General features: G+C 41.5%; 3 protein-coding genes across 5 annotated transcripts; 1 reads left to right on the top strand and 2 right to left on the bottom strand.

The window, feature by feature from the left end:
- Positions 1–154: 154 nt before the first annotated feature.
- med6 (mediator complex subunit 6) lies at positions 155–2,264 on the bottom strand. Its single transcript, XM_056760420.1, has 8 exons — positions 2,199–2,264; positions 1,789–1,948; positions 1,573–1,664; positions 1,232–1,314; positions 1,012–1,120; positions 819–934; positions 716–743; positions 155–614 (listed from the first exon to the last, which is right to left on the bottom strand). The coding sequence occupies exons 1-8, from the start codon at positions 2,218–2,220 to the stop codon at positions 463–465; spliced, it is 762 nt and encodes a 253-aa protein (XP_056616398.1). The 5' UTR covers positions 2,221–2,264; the 3' UTR covers positions 155–462.
- Positions 2,265–2,377: 113 nt separating this feature from the next.
- LOC130431407 (tetratricopeptide repeat protein 9A) lies at positions 2,378–5,469 on the top strand. Of its 2 annotated transcripts, none has more exons than XM_056760421.1 (3): positions 2,378–3,882; positions 4,305–4,487; positions 4,613–5,469. In XM_056760421.1, the coding sequence occupies exons 1-3, from the start codon at positions 3,438–3,440 to the stop codon at positions 4,723–4,725; spliced, it is 741 nt and encodes a 246-aa protein (XP_056616399.1). In that variant the 5' UTR covers positions 2,378–3,437; the 3' UTR covers positions 4,726–5,469. The 2 variants fall into 2 exon arrangements, with proteins under 2 accessions (XP_056616399.1, XP_056616400.1); XM_056760422.1 differs by having other exon boundaries at positions 2,390–3,882; positions 4,643–5,469.
- Positions 5,470–6,034: 565 nt separating this feature from the next.
- On the bottom strand, positions 6,035–17,638 carry map3k9 (mitogen-activated protein kinase kinase kinase 9). 2 transcript variants are annotated; one of them, XM_056760419.1, is made up of 12 exons: positions 16,976–17,638; positions 15,714–15,868; positions 15,455–15,638; positions 13,238–13,418; positions 12,307–12,455; positions 11,977–12,152; positions 10,984–11,224; positions 10,743–10,865; positions 10,498–10,621; positions 10,294–10,406; positions 9,199–9,939; positions 6,035–8,405 (listed from the first exon to the last, which is right to left on the bottom strand). In XM_056760419.1, exons 1-12 carry the CDS (start codon positions 17,361–17,363, stop codon positions 7,996–7,998), a joined length of 2,985 nt encoding a protein of 994 aa, XP_056616397.1. In that variant the 5' UTR covers positions 17,364–17,638; the 3' UTR covers positions 6,035–7,995. The 2 variants fall into 2 exon arrangements, with proteins under 2 accessions (XP_056616397.1, XP_056616396.1); XM_056760418.1 differs by having other exon boundaries at positions 15,455–15,868.
- Between the last annotated feature and the right edge of the window lie 189 nt (positions 17,639–17,827).

Raw genomic sequence — 17,827 nt, 5'->3', positions numbered from 1 at the left:
TTAAGTGCATTGAATACAAAAGGCAGATAACGTCTGGATTTTTTCATCAGCGCAAAAGAAGCGCTTCTCCATACCTCCATAAGAGGCCGCTGCGCACTACATAACGTGGTTATTATCAAATATCAGTTTGTGCACTTACAAGTTAAACAAAACGTGCAAATATTGGGCTTTAATGATCAGTAAACGGGCTGTACAGCATATACATGAAAACAAATAAGACATAGAAAGACAGATCACTTTTCATTTTCATTTCCAAATGAAATGTCAGCTTCTATCAGATTGAGCTCAGTAACAGTGAAATGCAGTCACTATAATACAGAAAATTATTTTTCCTTATTACAAAAACGTACAAATTGATATACAGTAACCAAAACACAGTCCTGAGATGTTGTTTGATGCAGTACTTCAAACACTGAATCAGTGTTGCAGGTAACTTAATGAAGTATCAAGTGTGAGTTTAATTCACTGTAGACGAGCACGTTTCTCAGGTGGTGGTTTGTTGGGTGTAGGTGGGGCTGGCCTGGCAGGTCCAGGTGGGGCTGGAGGTTTTGTCTCTCTCTCTTCTTGTGGCTTTACGGTCTCCTGTGGCACCTCTGGCTCTTTCTTCACCTCCACTATGGAAAGTCAGGAAAATACAACACATTGATGAATTCTCATTTCTCACAAGAAATTCAAATAAAGAAACCGGATGTAGGACTGTGGTGTGTTTGTGTACCTGGGACAGGCTTCTCTCCTGGTTTTGGCTGAAACAGAAAGAGACCAAATGAGTGTAACTTTTCAGAAAACAGTTAGAGATGTTGATAACGTATTCGTAATACCTGATAATAAGTCGGGGGAAATTTATTGCGTAAGTCCAATAGCAGCGTGTCAACTCTTTGCCTCTGGAACAATGAACTGGGCTCTTCTTTCCGCTTTGTTTTAGGCTTTACCCTCTCTATTATCACAAACACAACCATTCAAATATAACATCTCTCAACAGGTATAGCTGTTCTTTTTGAGATGTGCCTGTACCTTTCTCCTCCTGGTCTTTAAAATGCCACGAGTAGCCTTTGGATGGGTGATACCTGCAGAAGGACATTGCCTCATCAAACGCTGATTGGATCCCATGAACTGCCGAGAGCTGAGACACATCAAAATGTTAAAAATATTAAAATTCTTGAAGTTTATGTTTAAGAGGTTGCACTACAGTAAGTGCATGTGTCAAATAAATAGATGTGATTTATGCACACACTGCTCTTGAATTGATGACTGATCCGAGGTCAGGTGCCTGATACACCACTCCAGCTATGATGTAGTAGTCAGCAAGGGGGATCACTGCAGAACACCGAAAAGTATTAAAACAGACCTTTTTTATATATTTTTTTATATTATGCAAGATCTATCTCTGTATTTAAACCCAAACACATACTCTATCCTCTTACCACTTTTTCAGAATGTAACAAACTGTTCTGATGTGTAATGACTGATTAAAACAACTCTGCTAAAGTTTCATGTTATGCTGTAGATGCAACTAAAGGACAGCAACACGGACAGTTGAAAGAAAAACAGCTGTGTGTCAGTGAAAAAACGTACCTTGTGTTGGCGACTGTCTTTGTTGCTTTCTTATGATGTACAGAATTGGCTCCTGAGCATGAAGCAAAATATATTCTACACCCACCATCTGACTACACACAAATCACAAAGATCTTTCAAACATCGTCATCATCATTCATCTCTGCTAGTAAATTAAACTGTGAAAATAGTCAAAATATTACACAAAACTTTACTTTATGTGTGGAATGTGCTTACTTGAGATGATCCAGTGTTGATCTCTGCATCTTCACCACCTCGTTATTGCAGGTGCGATCATAGAAAGGGTTGCTCCTCTCAGAAAAATACTCCACTACATTGCTGGGGTTCAGGATGGGCACCCAGCCACTGTCTACCCACGAAATGCCTAGCAGGTTATCTGTCAAATATTTAAAAAAAAATGCTAATTATGTGCAAAGATATAGAAATACAATAAACGTAAGTAAACATACACAGCTTGTAAATACCACTGCGCCTCGTACAACGAACCAAAACAACAATGCTCATGGGTAATAAGATGCTATTTTATGCACGGTTTAGTTCAACAAATAAACAGATAGAACCGTAATAATTTCAGTTAAATACTCGAATAATGATAATTAACAAAAGAATAATAAGTAATAAACTACCTCTTAAATCGACCGACGCCATCTTCAACAACGGGCGCAGGTTGATGACGTATTACCATGGAATGTCGATGACTTTTCTTTCAATGTAAGGTTTTTCTGGTAAGGAAAAATGAGGGGGCTAGCACATAACAATTCATTAGAATGGACAAATATCTTTATATTATTATATTATTATATCTTTATTATTTTTAAAGATTTTAGTGCATTGTTGCGTAGGAATACTCAAAATCCAAATGCCAAAATGCTTTAACCCATCAAGAGATGGCGGTATAGAGGAGCACCTAAGCCAGTTGTTATGAACTATATGTACAAACTCGCCCCAAATGTTGATCTGGCTACTTAACCACAGAGAATAAGATGCACTTTTATTTTTATGTACAATGGTACCCTTCTAACTCCCCCTAGTTGTTTAGGCTGTATGCAAAGTCTGAAGTTTATTTAATAAATTCGTTAATCTGTTGAATGATTTGTAAGTAGGCTTTTCGTGTTTTTAATGTGAAAAAATAAAACTGGTCAAAGCAGAACTCCCCGCCCGGCCGAATTACCGCAATCACGACACACCCAGAGCACCACACTACGGCCGTACCGGAACAATTTCCAACACACACACACTTGCATTTTGAGCACACACCTGTGGGAAAGAACGCAACGATTTGCGAACAAATAACTGAAAAGAAAAGTACATTTATTAAGCAGTTAAACATGTGGGCTGACAATGCAATTACTGCGGGCATAATGAAAGGAGAACAGATCTTCTGAACCAAGGGAGGATCAAAAAACATTAAAGTGTTTTAAAAATAGCCTTTCGTTGATTGACAGCTGCTGTTTTTTCAGTTTTGAAAAAACACGTCACACGATCGTTTGAGCAAGTGAAACACATTCGTTAACGGCAGAGTTGCGCTCATCTGGATTCCAATGGAAACGGGAACTCGCGCAGTGGGGCTGACAGACCGGTTATCGCGCTCCATCCGCGATGACCGCATTTCTTAAGGACAGCGCGAGCGCGCGCAATGATGCTCACGCTCACTCTAGTTTCAGTCGTTTGGTTAGAACGAGACGTGTCGAGCACTGTCAATTCCGCTGAAAAAAGGTGGGGAGACGACAATTTTCACAGTGTTGTGTGAACCGTCGGGGAATCCATCTTAGAGGGTGGAACAGCCGCTTAATACGCAAACGAGTAACATACGCCTAAAATCATTTGTTTTAGGGGAACGCATCCCGATAGTTTGATCAGTGAAAATGAGTGTGGAACAAGGTAGGTTTGAAGGAATGATCCGCAAGGGAAACATCACGTCGATCGGCTCAAACTCCACCGGTCCGCCACAGTGCGTCGTGCAGCCTCCCGGTGGCAGGAGCCGCGGAGACGGGCGCTACCAGCCGCACGCGCCTCCGCAGAGCGGTTCGATGGTAAAAACCCAAAACGAACCCGGAGACCTGGTCAAACGTGCCCTGGACTTTAAGACGCAAGGCACACAGTGCTACAAGGATAAGAAATACCGCGAGGCCATCGGAAAGTACCACCGCGCGCTGCTGGAAATGAAGGGTCTCTGTCGCGTGCTGGGGGACCCGGACACCAGCAAGTCTCCGTCCAGCATCCTGACCAGCATCAGCAAGTCCAGCCTGACGGAAGAGCAGAAAGGTGCGGTGGAGAACGCGGAGCTTGAGTGCTACAACAGCCTAGCAGGTGCGATAGTACATTATGTATTGTCATAACAGCGCAATCAATGTAAATTAATTTTACGCATGTAATTTGTTAAGTCTTAACGGGGCTATAACCACCATTGAAGGGGTTCCCCTAATATTCTAATTAGTGAGCGATCTTAATTGGTCTTTTGTAATGTAAAAACCTTAAACGATTGTTTTCCCCAATACTAAATATGTGGCAAAAGCTTAGAATTTAATCAAGCTGTGGGATTGTGAATATCTCATGCTCTGCATGCAGAATGACGTCATGGATCATGCCATGGGTTGTTACATCATACCTTAGATTTTGATGCCTCGCAGACTATAAACATCATAGTTATATGTGAATTCTCATCATACAAAACCTTCCACGTGAATGTAAATCAGATAACCATAATGTATTATGTGTGCATGCGTGTGTAGCTTGTCTGTTGCAGATGGAGCTAGTGAATTACGAACGAGTCAAAGAATACTGTCTGAAGGTTTTAAGAAAGGAGGGGGAGAACTTTAAAGCTTTGTATCGCTCTGGTGTCGCATATTATCACCTGGGAGACTTTCAAAAAGCCCTGCACTACTTGAAGGAGTCACACAAACAACAGCCCACAGGTCAGTCAGTTTAGACATTTGTAGACAATCTCAAATCGACTCAAATCTAAATGTACTGCACTCATAAAACTGAAGAGATTGCTCTGTCACTACACATCCTTTCTGCATTTTCTGTGTTATAACAGCTGTTTCCTATTCGTGTTTTTGTGAGACAGACACGAATGTTATCCGCTACATTCAGCTGACCGAAATGAAAATTCGACGTAATGCCCAGAGAGAGAAATGTGAAGTTCCATAAACAGCTGTTGCTTTAATAGCTTTCCACTGCGGACACCCCACATTTCCCTCATCGCACTCTCTATGGACGAGGTTTGGTATTTCATGGGATACTATTCCGGTGAAGATCAACACACCTGTGTCAGCTGTCGTCCTGTCAGAAACCTTCTCTGGCTCAGACCGAAGAGCTGAATCAAGTGTGCTGAAGGAGATCCGAGAGGAGATCTTAAGACAACTCAATGCCATGTATTATACTTTTTGAAGTATAGCGATCATTGCTATCAAGAGGTGCGCCTTTATTCACTGTGTTTCATTACAGATCTTATGAGGTGATTGCGGTCTAAAAGGTTGTGCCCCACAGAACATAAGCAGATTATTTTGTAGTTCCATAGTGTTCTCTTATATTATTGTTTTTAGACCGTGACAACTGTTTTTATCAGATATTCTGAATTAGAAATTAGAAGCTGCCAACGTGTGAACAGATGTCCCTTCAGTTTTTCTATTAACACATGAAGCTGCTTCATTTGAAGTGCAATTAAGTGTCAAAACCATTGAAAATGTTGCCAGCACTGATTATATCAAACCTACACATCACTTTACACCCACATTCACATCGCAGTGGGAAAGATCTGACAAGCATAATGTGAACTTAGGTGTACCGACACATACACACAGTGGAGGTTTATGAGCATGTGAATCTAGCACTGTGTCACACAAACATACAAAAGCATGTAGGAGTAAATAAACTGTGAGCATTGTTATATTTCGGAGTGTTTGTTTTATGATTGTGCTGTGACTTGTACTTAACAGTCTCTTAAACTTAACTTTTTAAATGACGTCTGCATTATTTTTCATCTGCTCTATCGTAAATATTTCTCTACTCAACTGGGTTTCACTTGTAGCTAAGCAGCACGATTGGACATGCTTGTTGACATGCTGGCTTTAAAGCAGCCGGACACAATTGTTTATAACTGAGGAATGAAAGCCTCTTGAAAACTGCAGCATTTACAGATTGTGTTAAATATGGAGTAAGATGGTTCAATGAGGTTGCTCACAATACAAACTCACAAATAGAAATACATTATATTTACACATTATTTTGTTACCCCATTTCAGCATTTCAGGGCTTTAATTGAGCTCTTGCATAAGTGTAATGTGCTCATGTGCGAGTAAAAATTTCATAGCAGCAGCTTCTGAACCCCAAACACAAATCTCCAACACAGAACTGACCGATGTGAAGGACAATAGATGCTCTTGATGTTGGTTACACAACCCAGAAGAGGAAAACTATAGGGATAATTCCTTGATGCTCAGAAAGTTCACTACACATGAAAATTCCATCATCATTTATTCACCTTCATGTTGTTCAAAACAACAACATGACTTTCTTCTGTGAACACTAAAATAATTATTGTTAAAACTGGGCTGGTCAGATTTTTCTAAGCAATTAGCATAAATAGCGACTGAACAAATCTGAAGAAATGCAAAACCATCATAAAAGTCAAACAATAACTTTTACATAAAGATACTTATATGCATAGTTCACCCAATAATTAAAATTCTGTCACTACTTTTTCATTTCAAAACGGTATGACTTTCTTTCTTCCATAGAAACACAAAAGAAGATTTTTTGAAAAATCGTGCTACCTTGACCCCATTCACCTGCATTAGTTTTGTGTCCATACAGCAGAAGTGAATGGGATCCAGTGCTGTTCGGTTACCAACTTTTCTTCTTTCGTGTTCTGCTGGAGAAGGAAAGTCATAAAGGTTTGGAATGACCAGCAAGTAAATGATGACAGCATTTAGATTTTGGGGTAAACTATCACTTTAAAAGTAAATGGTGACAGAATTATTATTTTTGTGTGAAGTGTTGCTTAAAGTGACAGAAATGTAATACAGACACAAGCAACTATGTGTTTTGGCTCTAAATGTTGTTTTGGCTCTAAAGGAAATTCTTACAGAACATGAAATGAAAGATTAAAGGAACAGAGACAGCAGACAAAACCTTAAACCTCAATCTAGACACGTGAGCATGGGCAAAAGAATGTACACTTCTGCGTGTTTAAGCATGTTCAGAAAGCCAGACAACACATTTCTTATCGCCAGTTCCATCATAAATTACAAAAACATCATGTGAAAACATACAAAAATAACTTAATAAATAAAAAGATTCAGTAAATTAATGTGCACATGAAAATGTATTAGGAATATTGCACAAAAGCTACTATTAAAATGAATGTAAATGTGCAATAACAATCTCAAAAGGAATGTAACGCATAAACAGCACAGATTCCTCATAAAATACATTCATCATGACACACACGCACACACACATACTGTAGATGACCCAAAACTGGAAGACTACTGTAAAGTTGCCATTTAGAGCCAATGAATTCTACCAGCACTCTTAAAAATATTTTCTCGTATACAGTACTAGTGACTGAGGTTTGGAGAGTGACGTTTTAGCTTTCGTGTGCTTCATGCTTAAAATCACAGAATAATCAGTGTTTCTGAATGGTATAAATATGAGAGATCTGACAGAACTATACATTCATGAAACTTGAAAAAAGCACTTCTAAAGGTGTACAATCGCGTCCATGTATGACAAATTAAACCTGACCACTCAAAATGACCGTCCAGTGTTCATCAGCTAGTCCAATATGTTCAGGAACCTAACCCTACCATAAACATGCAGACGAGTGCAAATACAAACAGAATGTTAATACAGTGCAACGGGACAGCTTATGCAGTCAATACCAATAATAAACAGGTTTGCAAATAAAAAATTCTCTTGATTAATGTACTTCAAGATAGAAGCTGCGAACCCTGTACATTTCTAAAGGACTCAGAAATCAGTCCGATTATTAAAGGAGTAACTGGGTCGTAATAGCTTATTATGCTTGGTGGTGAGTTTCGTTTGACTGAGGAATAGCTTGAAGAAGCAACTCTTACTTTGGACCCCAGGAGTGTATATATGTGTTCGGAGGTGCTACTGAAAACCATCTCTTAATAAAATAGACACGGTTTGGACTTGAACGGCATCTGGATTATGCAAAAAACCAATTACCTTTGGTTTATGCGGGAAAATTCTCCCTTATTAAAAATCAAAAAATCAGTTCTGTAAAACCATCCAAATGTAGTGTACGTTTGTTCTTAAACCCTTGCAATCAGCAATAGATGTCATTTCGATAAATCTGTATGAAGTTATTGCCTACATGCTAAACATCATGATCGGTCTGAATTGGTAATTCACACTAACATCACTGTATTTAAGTTATGACTCAGACTGAAATCAAGAACAGAACCCTGGCCGCACTCTATAAGGTGAGTCTCGGGTTAAATTACGATCCGATGAGAGAGGTCGCGTCCCATCCTTGCACTGTCCCTCATCCTGTTGGTCCAAAAGGCTGTCATTCACCCAAGGGGAACAGGGGGTTGGTTCTTGCATTGGAGTGGGCAGGACGGCCACAGCTCCTCCAAACTCCACAGTGGATGGGGTTTCAGTGCTGGAGGTATGAGCAGGGGATTCACCCCACTGGGATCCACAGCGTACTCGGGGACAAGGGCGGGGTCTAGCCATGAAATCAAGAGTCTTGGGCCGCTCAGGCTGGAAGCGCCGACGTGGCGTAGGTGGAAATATTAGATTTGGGTCAGGCAAACGGGGCACTTCTGTGGGGTCCTCGCTTAGATTCCTTGGACTCACTACAAATGGGCATCACAAAAGACACAAAGTTACAGCTTGGTCTCATACAAGAGATATTTTTTTAAAATTCTAATGATACGTATTACATTTTAATATTAAAGAGTACATAACAAGGGATTTTTAAGGTCCTACTTTGGTTTATATTGAGTGTCCAACAACAAGTTAATGTTCAGAGAAGCTGTAAAAACACTATTATTTCAGAATAATAGGTAATTATTCTTCCCTTACTTCTTGACTGACTCGCAAAATTTGGTTTGTTGCGCGATTCATCTGTCTAATCCCCTCCTTAACGCTAGCCTAGTCTGATGTGATTGGTCAGATGGTCTAGTCTGCTGTGATTGGTCTACCGTGAATGAGGCTCACGAGCTACAGTGTTTGGGGGAGAAGAGTGGGCAGGCCAAGCAAAATGTAGGCGGGGACTATATGTAGTGACATAAATCCGTGGCGGTTTGTGAATCGGGGACGACTCGTTTGCGTGATTCAGAGTCGACTCCCTTTTTTCCGAGCCAATAACTTTGTTTATTCATTCACCTTCGGATTTAAAACTTTGCAGACTGCTTACTTTCAAACACGGCAACATTACACACGGCATGAAATGTTATTTTCATGATCTCATGTTATGTACTCTTGAATATTAAGAAGACAGTTCACCCAAAAATTACTTATCATTACTAAATCTGAATGATTTACTTGAACAGAACGCAAAAGAAGATATTTGTGGTTTGTAAACAACAATTTGAATTTTTTGGTGAACTATCCCTATATGAGATTCAACCTGACTAAATTTCTCACCTGTGTGCTCCTGCAATGTTTTGGAGGGCGTGGTTTGGTTGTAATTATGGTTGTTATAAGCAGATGGGCATGCTGTCTTTATTGCGCCATCTGAAGGTGTGCGATGAAGCTTGCAGGTGGCACTGGGTGCGGAGGGCACATGTGTAGGCGTGAGAGACTGTCGAGGATGACGCTTGAAGCTCTCCAGGTGAGTGTTAACCAGTGGGTTCAGAGGAGGCGGAGTCTGTACAGTTGGTGGGGCATGTGGGGTAGGTGGGCGGAGCACAAGTAGCTCTTCGCTGTCAGACTGAAGGAGAGACCGGGTTGAGTTACAGTCAGAGACAGACGAGAGAGACAGCAGTGTGAGGGAGGAGGGCAGAGGCGGGGGTCGACGGGGACTTTCCCGTTTGAAAAGTTTGCGTGTGGGTGGGCTGGCACCGCTACTCTGACTGCCACTACGGTGAAACAGCCCTTCCCATCGCGGGCGCGCGCTTTCCTCCACACGCATAAATTCCAAAAGGTTATGGCCTAAAGCCACGGCAGCCAAAGCCGCACCGCAGCCTAACAACACCAGCTCCGTTTTGCGGTTCATACTAGGACTCCGTCGTGTATAACTGGGAGATACGTCAGGGGCCGCAACAGCCGTGCCACTCTCCATGCAGTAACTGTCGGCAACGGCTCCATCCCTGTGGAACGGGATGCAGAGGTATGATTGGCCGGGCGAGTCAGCTGACTCGGGTGGAAAGCAGCAGTCTTCATTTTCTACAGAGAGACAGTCGAGGGGGGGGAGAGAGATTTCACAATGTTGCATCATGACCCACGCCGAGCTCAGGTACAGGCTTCAGTTGTTTGTGGTTTATGCTTGTTTATTTGCTTTGTTGATAACACTAAAATGAAATGATATCTGTGTAATGTTTGTAATTTTGTTTTTGTTCAAATTCATTACATGTTAAACTAGTTTAAGTTGTTAAAGGTGGTACGATAATGAAAACATTACATCAGTAAAATGTCCAACATACTGTAATGCCTCAGTTTGGTGGTTATAGCCATGGATTGCGATGCATGTTTGATGGTAAATTGTGTAGCTGTTATTGTGTGGCGTAAAGAGAATTTTACCCATCTCTGCCAGGCTGGACACTCCAGGTACAGCGGGACTATGTCTGGGGGACCGGCGCAGGTTTGGGGCACTGCAAGAACGCTGCCGACTACCCTCTTTAGGTGTCCTTAAACTGTGACACAGACACACACACACAGTGTACACATCTGCAAGTATAAACACATTTGTTGAAAATTATATTATGTGAGGACACACACACACACCTTTCATCAGCACTGTGTTCTCGTTGCGTTCTCCCTTTTTTCCGTGAGCATTTTCTCTCCTCTTCTTCATCATACTGGAATGCAGCATTACGACCCCAAGGTTGACCTCCAACCCCAGGGGTCACTGTCATCATGAGGGATGTTCTATTAGGTTCTCGTTTTTGATAACGTATGGTTATTGTTTTGACACAGTACATGCACATGTATATGGAGAGTCAATCAGACAGCTACACAAACATACTTACACTGGATTGCTCGGAGGCGTGGTAAAACCGGGGGGCTATTAGGAGGGGTGGAGTTACTACCCAGGAAGCTCCACCTCCTGTCTAAAGATGGAGACGCCTGTACTGTGATCTTATGCTGAAAATCTGAAACATATGCATATACGTTTATAAAATAACTTATGCACAAGCCATGATACAATCTCAAACGCAGACACAAAAATGCTAATAATAATAATGCTAATGCTCCCTGTAAAATACTAACCAGACGGCAGGCTGATACGATTCCCATCACGCAGTTTAAGCCGACTGCGCCGAAACTTTCCATGCCGGTTTTGGACGCAGGGTTTCTCCTGGTACAGCTGGTGAATGATGACGTTGAGCTCTCGCTCCAGGATGTGAATTTCTCTCTCCGCCAATTCCTGCTCACGCCGCCGTAAAGCCTCTTCCTGGTACTTCTGCTGTAGAGCGGCACGACTCAGTTCTTCCTCCCAGGATCTTAACTCCTAAAGAGAGAGAAGATCCTACTTAGCCATCAATTTGCTCTGTGTAATATAAATAATCTGATCAATTTAATCACTTATGGCAAACCTCCATTGACAAAGAATGCAAAAATCATTTGGCCATTAAGTAGTTTGGCACCACTATAGCAGTGAGTTTAACATTGAATTGATCGCAAATATACCTGATGTTCTATATTAGTGCTTAAACTAATTGTGCTTAGCGATAGTTAAACAATATAGAATTTCTTTCTATAAAAAGCAAATTATAAATGTGACCCTAGATCACACAACCAGTCATAAGTAGCAGGGGAACAACAGCCAAAAATACATGGTATGGGTCAAAAGTATAGATTTTTTTTATGCCAAAGGTCATTAGGATGTTACGTAATGATCATGTTACTTGTAGATATTTGGTAAATTTCCAATCCTCTTTTATATAAAATCTTTATTTTTGTGAGTGGATGGCCTGCTACAGTGCCATCTGATTAACAACTTAAAAAGGCAATTTTCCCAATATTTACATTTTTGGCACCTTCAGATTCCAGAGTTTTAAATAGTTGTATGTCTGCCAAATATTGCCATATCTTAATAAATGTGATGTAAAAATCTCAATTTCAATCTCAAATTGACCCATAAGACACAAATGGGTCACAAATGTTAGCAATTAACTCCAACTCTAGTTCTAAAAGAAGTAGAATTAATGCTTTTATTTATCATTTTATAGTACCAATAAAAAATCTTGTGGGGATGCAGACCTTTTCTTTGGCTCTGAGTTGGTCAAACATCTCCTGAACCTCCAGCTTCCAGTCATCCTGGAGTGATTGGAAGGATTCTGCTGGCATTTCAAAGAATCCAGACTCCTCAATAGTTGTCAGCTGGTCCAGAATACTGGTGAAAGGAGGTCGTGCATGAGGGTCCACATTCCAACAGTCTACAGCAGATGAACAAACAAACAGCAGACAGCCTGTCAGCTAAACAGAGTGCCAGCAAAACATTTTGACATGGAGATTGGGGGATGGAGTACTTCATTCAACTAAATAAATATATTGAACTTGTATAACGCTGAAAATAAATAGTTTTCTTGCCTTCCATTAGCTTGGCAAATGGCTCAGGGCAGGTGGAGGGGATTGGCAGCGATAGTTTATTCATGGCAACACCGTAAGCTACCGCCAGGCTATCAATGCCACGAAATGGCACTTCTCCTGTCAGCAGTTCCCACAACAAAACTCCGTAACTTAGAGAAAGAGACAGAGAGTTTGGAGTTTAAACGAAACTTTACAGACAACCAAAAGCTGTCAACATTTTTTGTGCCAGAAATAGCAGAGAACAGACAGCGACAGTAACACAAACACTACGAAACACATGACAGGTACTGTGCTCCAAAGTAAACAAATGCGCCCTCTATTAACACTTCAAAGTGAGTTTAGGCTTTATTCTTTATGATGTAAAATCTGTGTTGCAATGGTTAAAGGGCTGACGAAAAGACAAAGAAATTATCATCCATAAACATACAAGAGAAACAAGGACATAAGAATTATACATGTTACATTAATGGGAAAGTTTCCCCCAAAATTTAAATTCTCTCATAATTTAAACCCCTGTGTGCCCTGCGATGGGTTGGCACTCCATCCAGGGTGTATCCTGCCTTGATGCCCGATGACTCCTGAGATAGGCACAGGCTCCCCGTGACCCGAGGTAGTTCAGATAAGCAGTAGAAAATGGAATGGAATTTAAACCCCGATATTTGGAAGAATGTTAGCAATTTTCAGTTCTGGGATATCATTCCCTACCATAGTAGAAAAAATATGTTGTATATGTTTCTCTTCTGTTGAACACAAAATAAGATATTTTGAAGGATACAGGAAAGCAAACAGTTCTGGGAAGGCCATTTGACAAAAATGACATTCTACTTCAGTTCAAATCAATGATGTGTGCACCCTCTAGTGTACAAACAACACAAAGTCAAAGGATTTTCGTATTTTTAGGTAGGCAAAACACACATTTCTTCATTCTCACCTCCAGACATCACTACCCTTGGAGAAAGTCGAGGACCTGATGACCTCAGGAGCCATCCAGGCATACGTCCCCGCAGCGCTCATCTTCGTGGTCCGATGCCACTCTCGAGCCAAACCGAAATCAGTCACCTTTAGAGTTTTGTTGCTCAGATCATCATTCTCCACCCGCTCCAGAATCAGAACTGTGGAGTAAAACACAAAAACAGCTGAGTGTATGCAACTGTGGTGTATCAAAAAGTTACATTAAATTGTGATATTAAAATTATGAAATGAAGAGTCCGGATGCAAAACCCTCTAAAACCATCAAGATGTCTTTATGTTTCAATTTAAAAAAATGATCAGGCTCCTACATTTACTTTCAGCAATACCAGATATTTTTGACTGGGGAGAGTGTGGTATTTAGCGGGTTTTAAAGCAAATTTAATTGAGTTACGTATACAATGAGTGGAGAGCATTTACTCAACCTTGTAATCTCATTTTTGACGGAGGTGACTTTTTGTAGTCGCCTGATCCCTACGCTCTGCAAATGAACGACGTCTTGTAGTGCCATCCAAAAAAGTGAAAAAATCACTCTCACTTACCTTCTCTAGATCTGTTTTTACATTTGTGAATGATCTGCACTCTGCTACAAGAACAGCAGATTCTGTAGCCATCTTTAAGAATCGGCTGAAATCTCTTTTCTACTCATTCTATCCTTAAACAAGAAAAACCTTAGCTTTGTATACTAGGCTATATGAGACCAGTTTTACTGTGCTTATGCTTTTTGTTGTCCTTATGTTGTTCCAATTGCTCCCATTTTTTACCTCCTTTGTAAGTCGCTTTGGATAAAAGCGTCTGCTAAATGACGACATTATACTTATAATTCATTTATAAAAAATTAGATCCAGGAATGAAGGAGCAAATGAAAAGCAGGAAAAGCAGAATTAAAGGGAGGGAAGGTTAAAATCCAACAGGAGATGCCAGTGAAGAGAAGCAGAGTAAGTACAGGCTGGATCAGATGCTATGATTTCCATGTGTAAAGTTAAAACAGCAAAGTAAACAAGTCACATCTATTTAAGGCAACTGTGTTTAGGGACTGTGTACAAAGATTGTGCTGGACTGAACAAACCCCTTGTTGAAAAAAAGGTATACACAGCACCCCCCCGCTGGTTTAATTCTGTATGGTGAGCTGGTTTTTGGAGCTGCATGCAAGAAAAACCTCATCAATCATTTCCAAAGATGGTTGATTGCAATTTGTAACAATCCCAAAATGAATTTACTCCTACAAATTCTTTTTGACAGAAACAGCCTGGCTGTGAGTGTGTGAGTTGGCATATGTTTGTGTGTGTGTGTCAGTGTGTTGATATTTTATTTGTGTGTGTGATGTCAAAATTAGCTGACTTTGCTTTCCAACCAAAGCTTTGGGAACGTACCTTTAAACAGCAACATCAAAGCGTTAGTAATATGTAGGTGGCCCATAAGAGACCAGATGATGTTTAAACGAGCCAATCAAATGGCAAGGAGTGAAGGTGATGGAAAATCCCCTGTAATAGGCTTTGGGTTTAGAAGATTCAATCAGACAAGTCAACTGCTAAAGACAGAATAACAACCCACTTACACAGCTAGAGAGTGAATGCATGAGACAGGCATTATGGTGATAGTTCACACAAACATGAAAATTCTTTCATCTTTTACTTACCCTCAGATTGTTCCAAACATGTATACATTTTTTTTCTTCTGCTAAACACAAAATAAGATATTTCGAAGAATGTCAGTAGCCAAGCATATCTAATCCCCCAATTACTGCCATAGTAGGGAAAATAAATATCTGCTCGGTTACTGACATTCTTCCAAATATCTTCCTTTGTGTTTAGCAGAACAAAAAAATGTATACAGGTTTGGAACAATCTGAGGGTGAGTAAATGATGAATAATATTTAATTTGGATGAATTATCACTTTAAATAAATAAATAGAAAACACATGCACATGCATTGTTTCCATGACAATGGAAATTGTAACTCTCTGACTTGTTTTAACTTCAATATTATGATTAAGTCTTTTTTCGTATTTTTCATTTTTCAAGTCTATTTATAGTGAAGCTACTTTTGACTTATTCAGATGCACCAATTACTAAAAGATGACAGATATTATCTGTGATTATCTATGAAAACCGCATTTTGCAAAAGCAGCCTGTGAAGCAAATGTCATAGGGTCTATTAACAGTGACAATTCGCTTACTGTTGCTAGACTTCAGGTCTCTGTGGATGACAGGTACGATGGCCTGGCAGTGCAGGTAAAGCATGGCACGTGCAATCTGTACAGCCCAGTCCACAAGCGTGTGCGGAGGGATACGTTTCCCAGCCAGTGCCCGGTTGAGCGGCCCACCCCGGGCGTACTCCATGACCAGACAGAGGTTTGGTTCCTGCAGACACACGCCCAGAAGGCCCATGATGTTAGGGTGTTTCAACATGGCAAAGAGCTTGGCCTCCTGACGTACGCTTTCCAGCGTCTGGGACGCGTCCTCGTCAGGGTCCCGGCGAGCTGCTTTCACTGCAACCTCCTGGCCTTTCCAAATGGCACGGTACACTTTACCAAAACCTCCAACTCCGATCATTTCCTCCAAAGCCAACTCACTGAAATCTATCTGGAGCACTGCATGAAAAGAGAGAGAACAGATGTAACACAGTCCCACAGAGATGTGGCTTGTTAACCTCATGTAAATATGTTTTAACACCTAAGAATGGGAAAGTGTGAGTAAGCGTGCGTATGTAACACAGTAAGGAAGTGAGAAGGAATCTGATCATGTGGAATGATGGATGTTGAAGAAAAGGGAAATGGAAAGCATTAAGACAGTGACGCATGTGAGCTTCTCTCCTCTCCGCTGCTCGTATAATGATGGTGTGTCTGGGCCTCTGTGTCTCTTATTAATATTGCAGTTGGCACGAGCCACATGATAAAAAGTAGGCCAGCAGCCATCCAGAAAAAACAGACGACCACCACCACACATCAAGAAACACATGACCACACAGGACAATTGATAACAGAAAGCGGGAGAGATGCACTGACCCTTCATGAACACTCGGAACAAGAAATTGCATTCAGACAAAAACAATAAGGACAAGCTTTCATCCATACTGTACATTAACCAGCAAGATGCCTCAAGAAAAGCCACAGACATACAATGTTGCTCCAGCGCTATACAGCTCTGAACCAAAATGCCGGCAGCTGGATGATTCTGCAAAACTGATGCCAGCAAACATTGTTGCTGTTGACTGTGGATGCATTTGAGAAACATGTGTGTGTTAGTGCATTTGATACTTTATAGGAACCTTTGCGAGGTTCTTTCCCTGCTGGAAAATCCATCTTAAGAACGAAGCTGTTTTGCAACATATTGGCTGCTTTTCACCAGGTCATCTTAGACCAACAACAAACAATTTACCAGGTCAACCAGCGAATGACCAATTTGTACCAGCTATTTTACAGACTGGATCAGTTAGAAAGAAGCAGAGATATTCCTAAAGACATAAGTTTTGTATGTTGACATGCACAGTCATTTTGTATCGAGCAACTGCTTCATAAATTTAACCCTCAGCTCTGTCAGGGAGCAATTAACTGCAGGTCGGGTTGGTTTTCTGAACCCATCTCAGAAGAAAAAACAAACAAATAAACAAAGACACAAATATTTAAAGCAACAACGGTGGAACTCACATTATGTTGTTTATTTAGATACATTATTTTCCACTCGCTCATGTTACTTACAGTGTAATTGAGGCACCGAATAATCGCCGTAGTCCTCCGGCGTGTCCCGAATCTTCTCTGAGATGCCGTTCCCGCTGCTCACGTAGTTACAGGGGAAAATACCGACGCGGTCCTCGATCATACCTGTCCACCATCCCTCATCCCCTGACACCAGCGAGTCTTTGGACAACACCTCTACCCGATCCCCCTTCCGCAGACTGAGCTCGTCCTCGGCAGTGGCATCGTAATCAAACACGGCGGTCCAGTATCCGGCTCCAGACGGAGTCGCCGCCGCTGCAGGGCCATGCCCGGGGATACGCATCCCTGCTCGGACGGAGGGCTCCGCGCCTTTATCGCCCTCTTTACTGTCCGGGCCGCTGCTGCTAAAGGAGAAATTGAAAGCATCCATGGTGCCGATCCATAGGGGCGACGGTTCAGCACCTCACCTGCCGCAGAGCTCAAGTCCGGGCGCAAAGCTGCAGCAGAGAAAGCGCATTCAATCCAAACACCCTCTCCGTTCACCAGACTCGCTGGTCACCTCATATCATAAACAGGACCGCTCGGGCACGTATAAAGATCTTTCGGTCCCCAACATAAGGCACTTTTTGCTTTAATTGGCTACAACATTGTCCCGCACCCCTCGCCCGCTTCTGAGGCAGCACTCGTCCCCCTCCCAACACATGATTCCAGCGGTTTAACGTGTTAACGAATGCCCGATTCTTATGTTTTGATTGGCGCAATGGGTGCGTCAATCATGTCTTTTCGTTTCGAAGACCCGCCCATTAAATCTCTTTCACAGTAAATGCGGTAGACGGAGTTCAGCACCACAGGAACGGGACAGCGCACGAGTACATGACGTGGAGCTCTGATGGG

Source organism: Triplophysa dalaica, chromosome 11 (genome assembly GCF_015846415.1).
Source record: "Triplophysa dalaica isolate WHDGS20190420 chromosome 11, ASM1584641v1, whole genome shotgun sequence".
Classification (NCBI taxonomy): domain Eukaryota; kingdom Metazoa; phylum Chordata; class Actinopteri; order Cypriniformes; family Nemacheilidae; genus Triplophysa; species Triplophysa dalaica.
This window is presented reverse-complemented; position numbering and strand designations above follow the sequence as displayed.

What these genes read in the sequence shown, in the direction of transcription:
- LOC130431407 (XM_056760421.1), top strand. Translation starts at nt 3,438, where the DNA reads ATGAGTGTGGAACAAGGTAGGTTTGAAGGAATGATCCGCAAGGGAAAC. An exon ending in GTGCTACAACAGCCTAGCAG is followed by an intron (nt 3,883 to 4,304) that starts GTGCGATAGTAC and finishes ATGCGTGTGTAG; the next exon opens with CTTGTCTGTTGCAGATGGAG. An exon ending in ACACAAACAACAGCCCACAG is followed by an intron (nt 4,488 to 4,612) that starts GTCAGTCAGTTT and finishes GTGTTATAACAG; the next exon opens with CTGTTTCCTATTCGTGTTTT.
- med6 (XM_056760420.1), bottom strand. Translation starts at nt 2,220, where the DNA reads ATGGCGTCGGTCGATTTAAGAG. An exon ending in TAAAGACCAGGAGGAGAAAG is followed by an intron (nt 935 to 1,011) that starts GTACAGGCACAT and finishes TTGTGATAATAG; the next exon opens with AGAGGGTAAAGCCTAAAACA. An exon ending in TTCCCCCGACTTATTATCAG is followed by an intron (nt 744 to 818) that starts GTATTACGAATA and finishes TTTCTGTTTCAG; the next exon opens with CCAAAACCAGGAGAGAAGCC.
- map3k9 (XM_056760418.1), bottom strand. Translation starts at nt 17,363, where the DNA reads ATGGATGCTTTCAATTTCTCCTTTAGCAGCAGCGGCCCGGACAGTAAA. An exon ending in AACTCAGAGCCAAAGAAAAG is followed by an intron (nt 11,225 to 11,976) that starts GTCTGCATCCCC and finishes CTCTCTCTTTAG; the next exon opens with GAGTTAAGATCCTGGGAGGA. An exon ending in GAACACAGTGCTGATGAAAG is followed by an intron (nt 10,407 to 10,497) that starts GTGTGTGTGTGT and finishes TCTGTGTCACAG; the next exon opens with TTTAAGGACACCTAAAGAGG.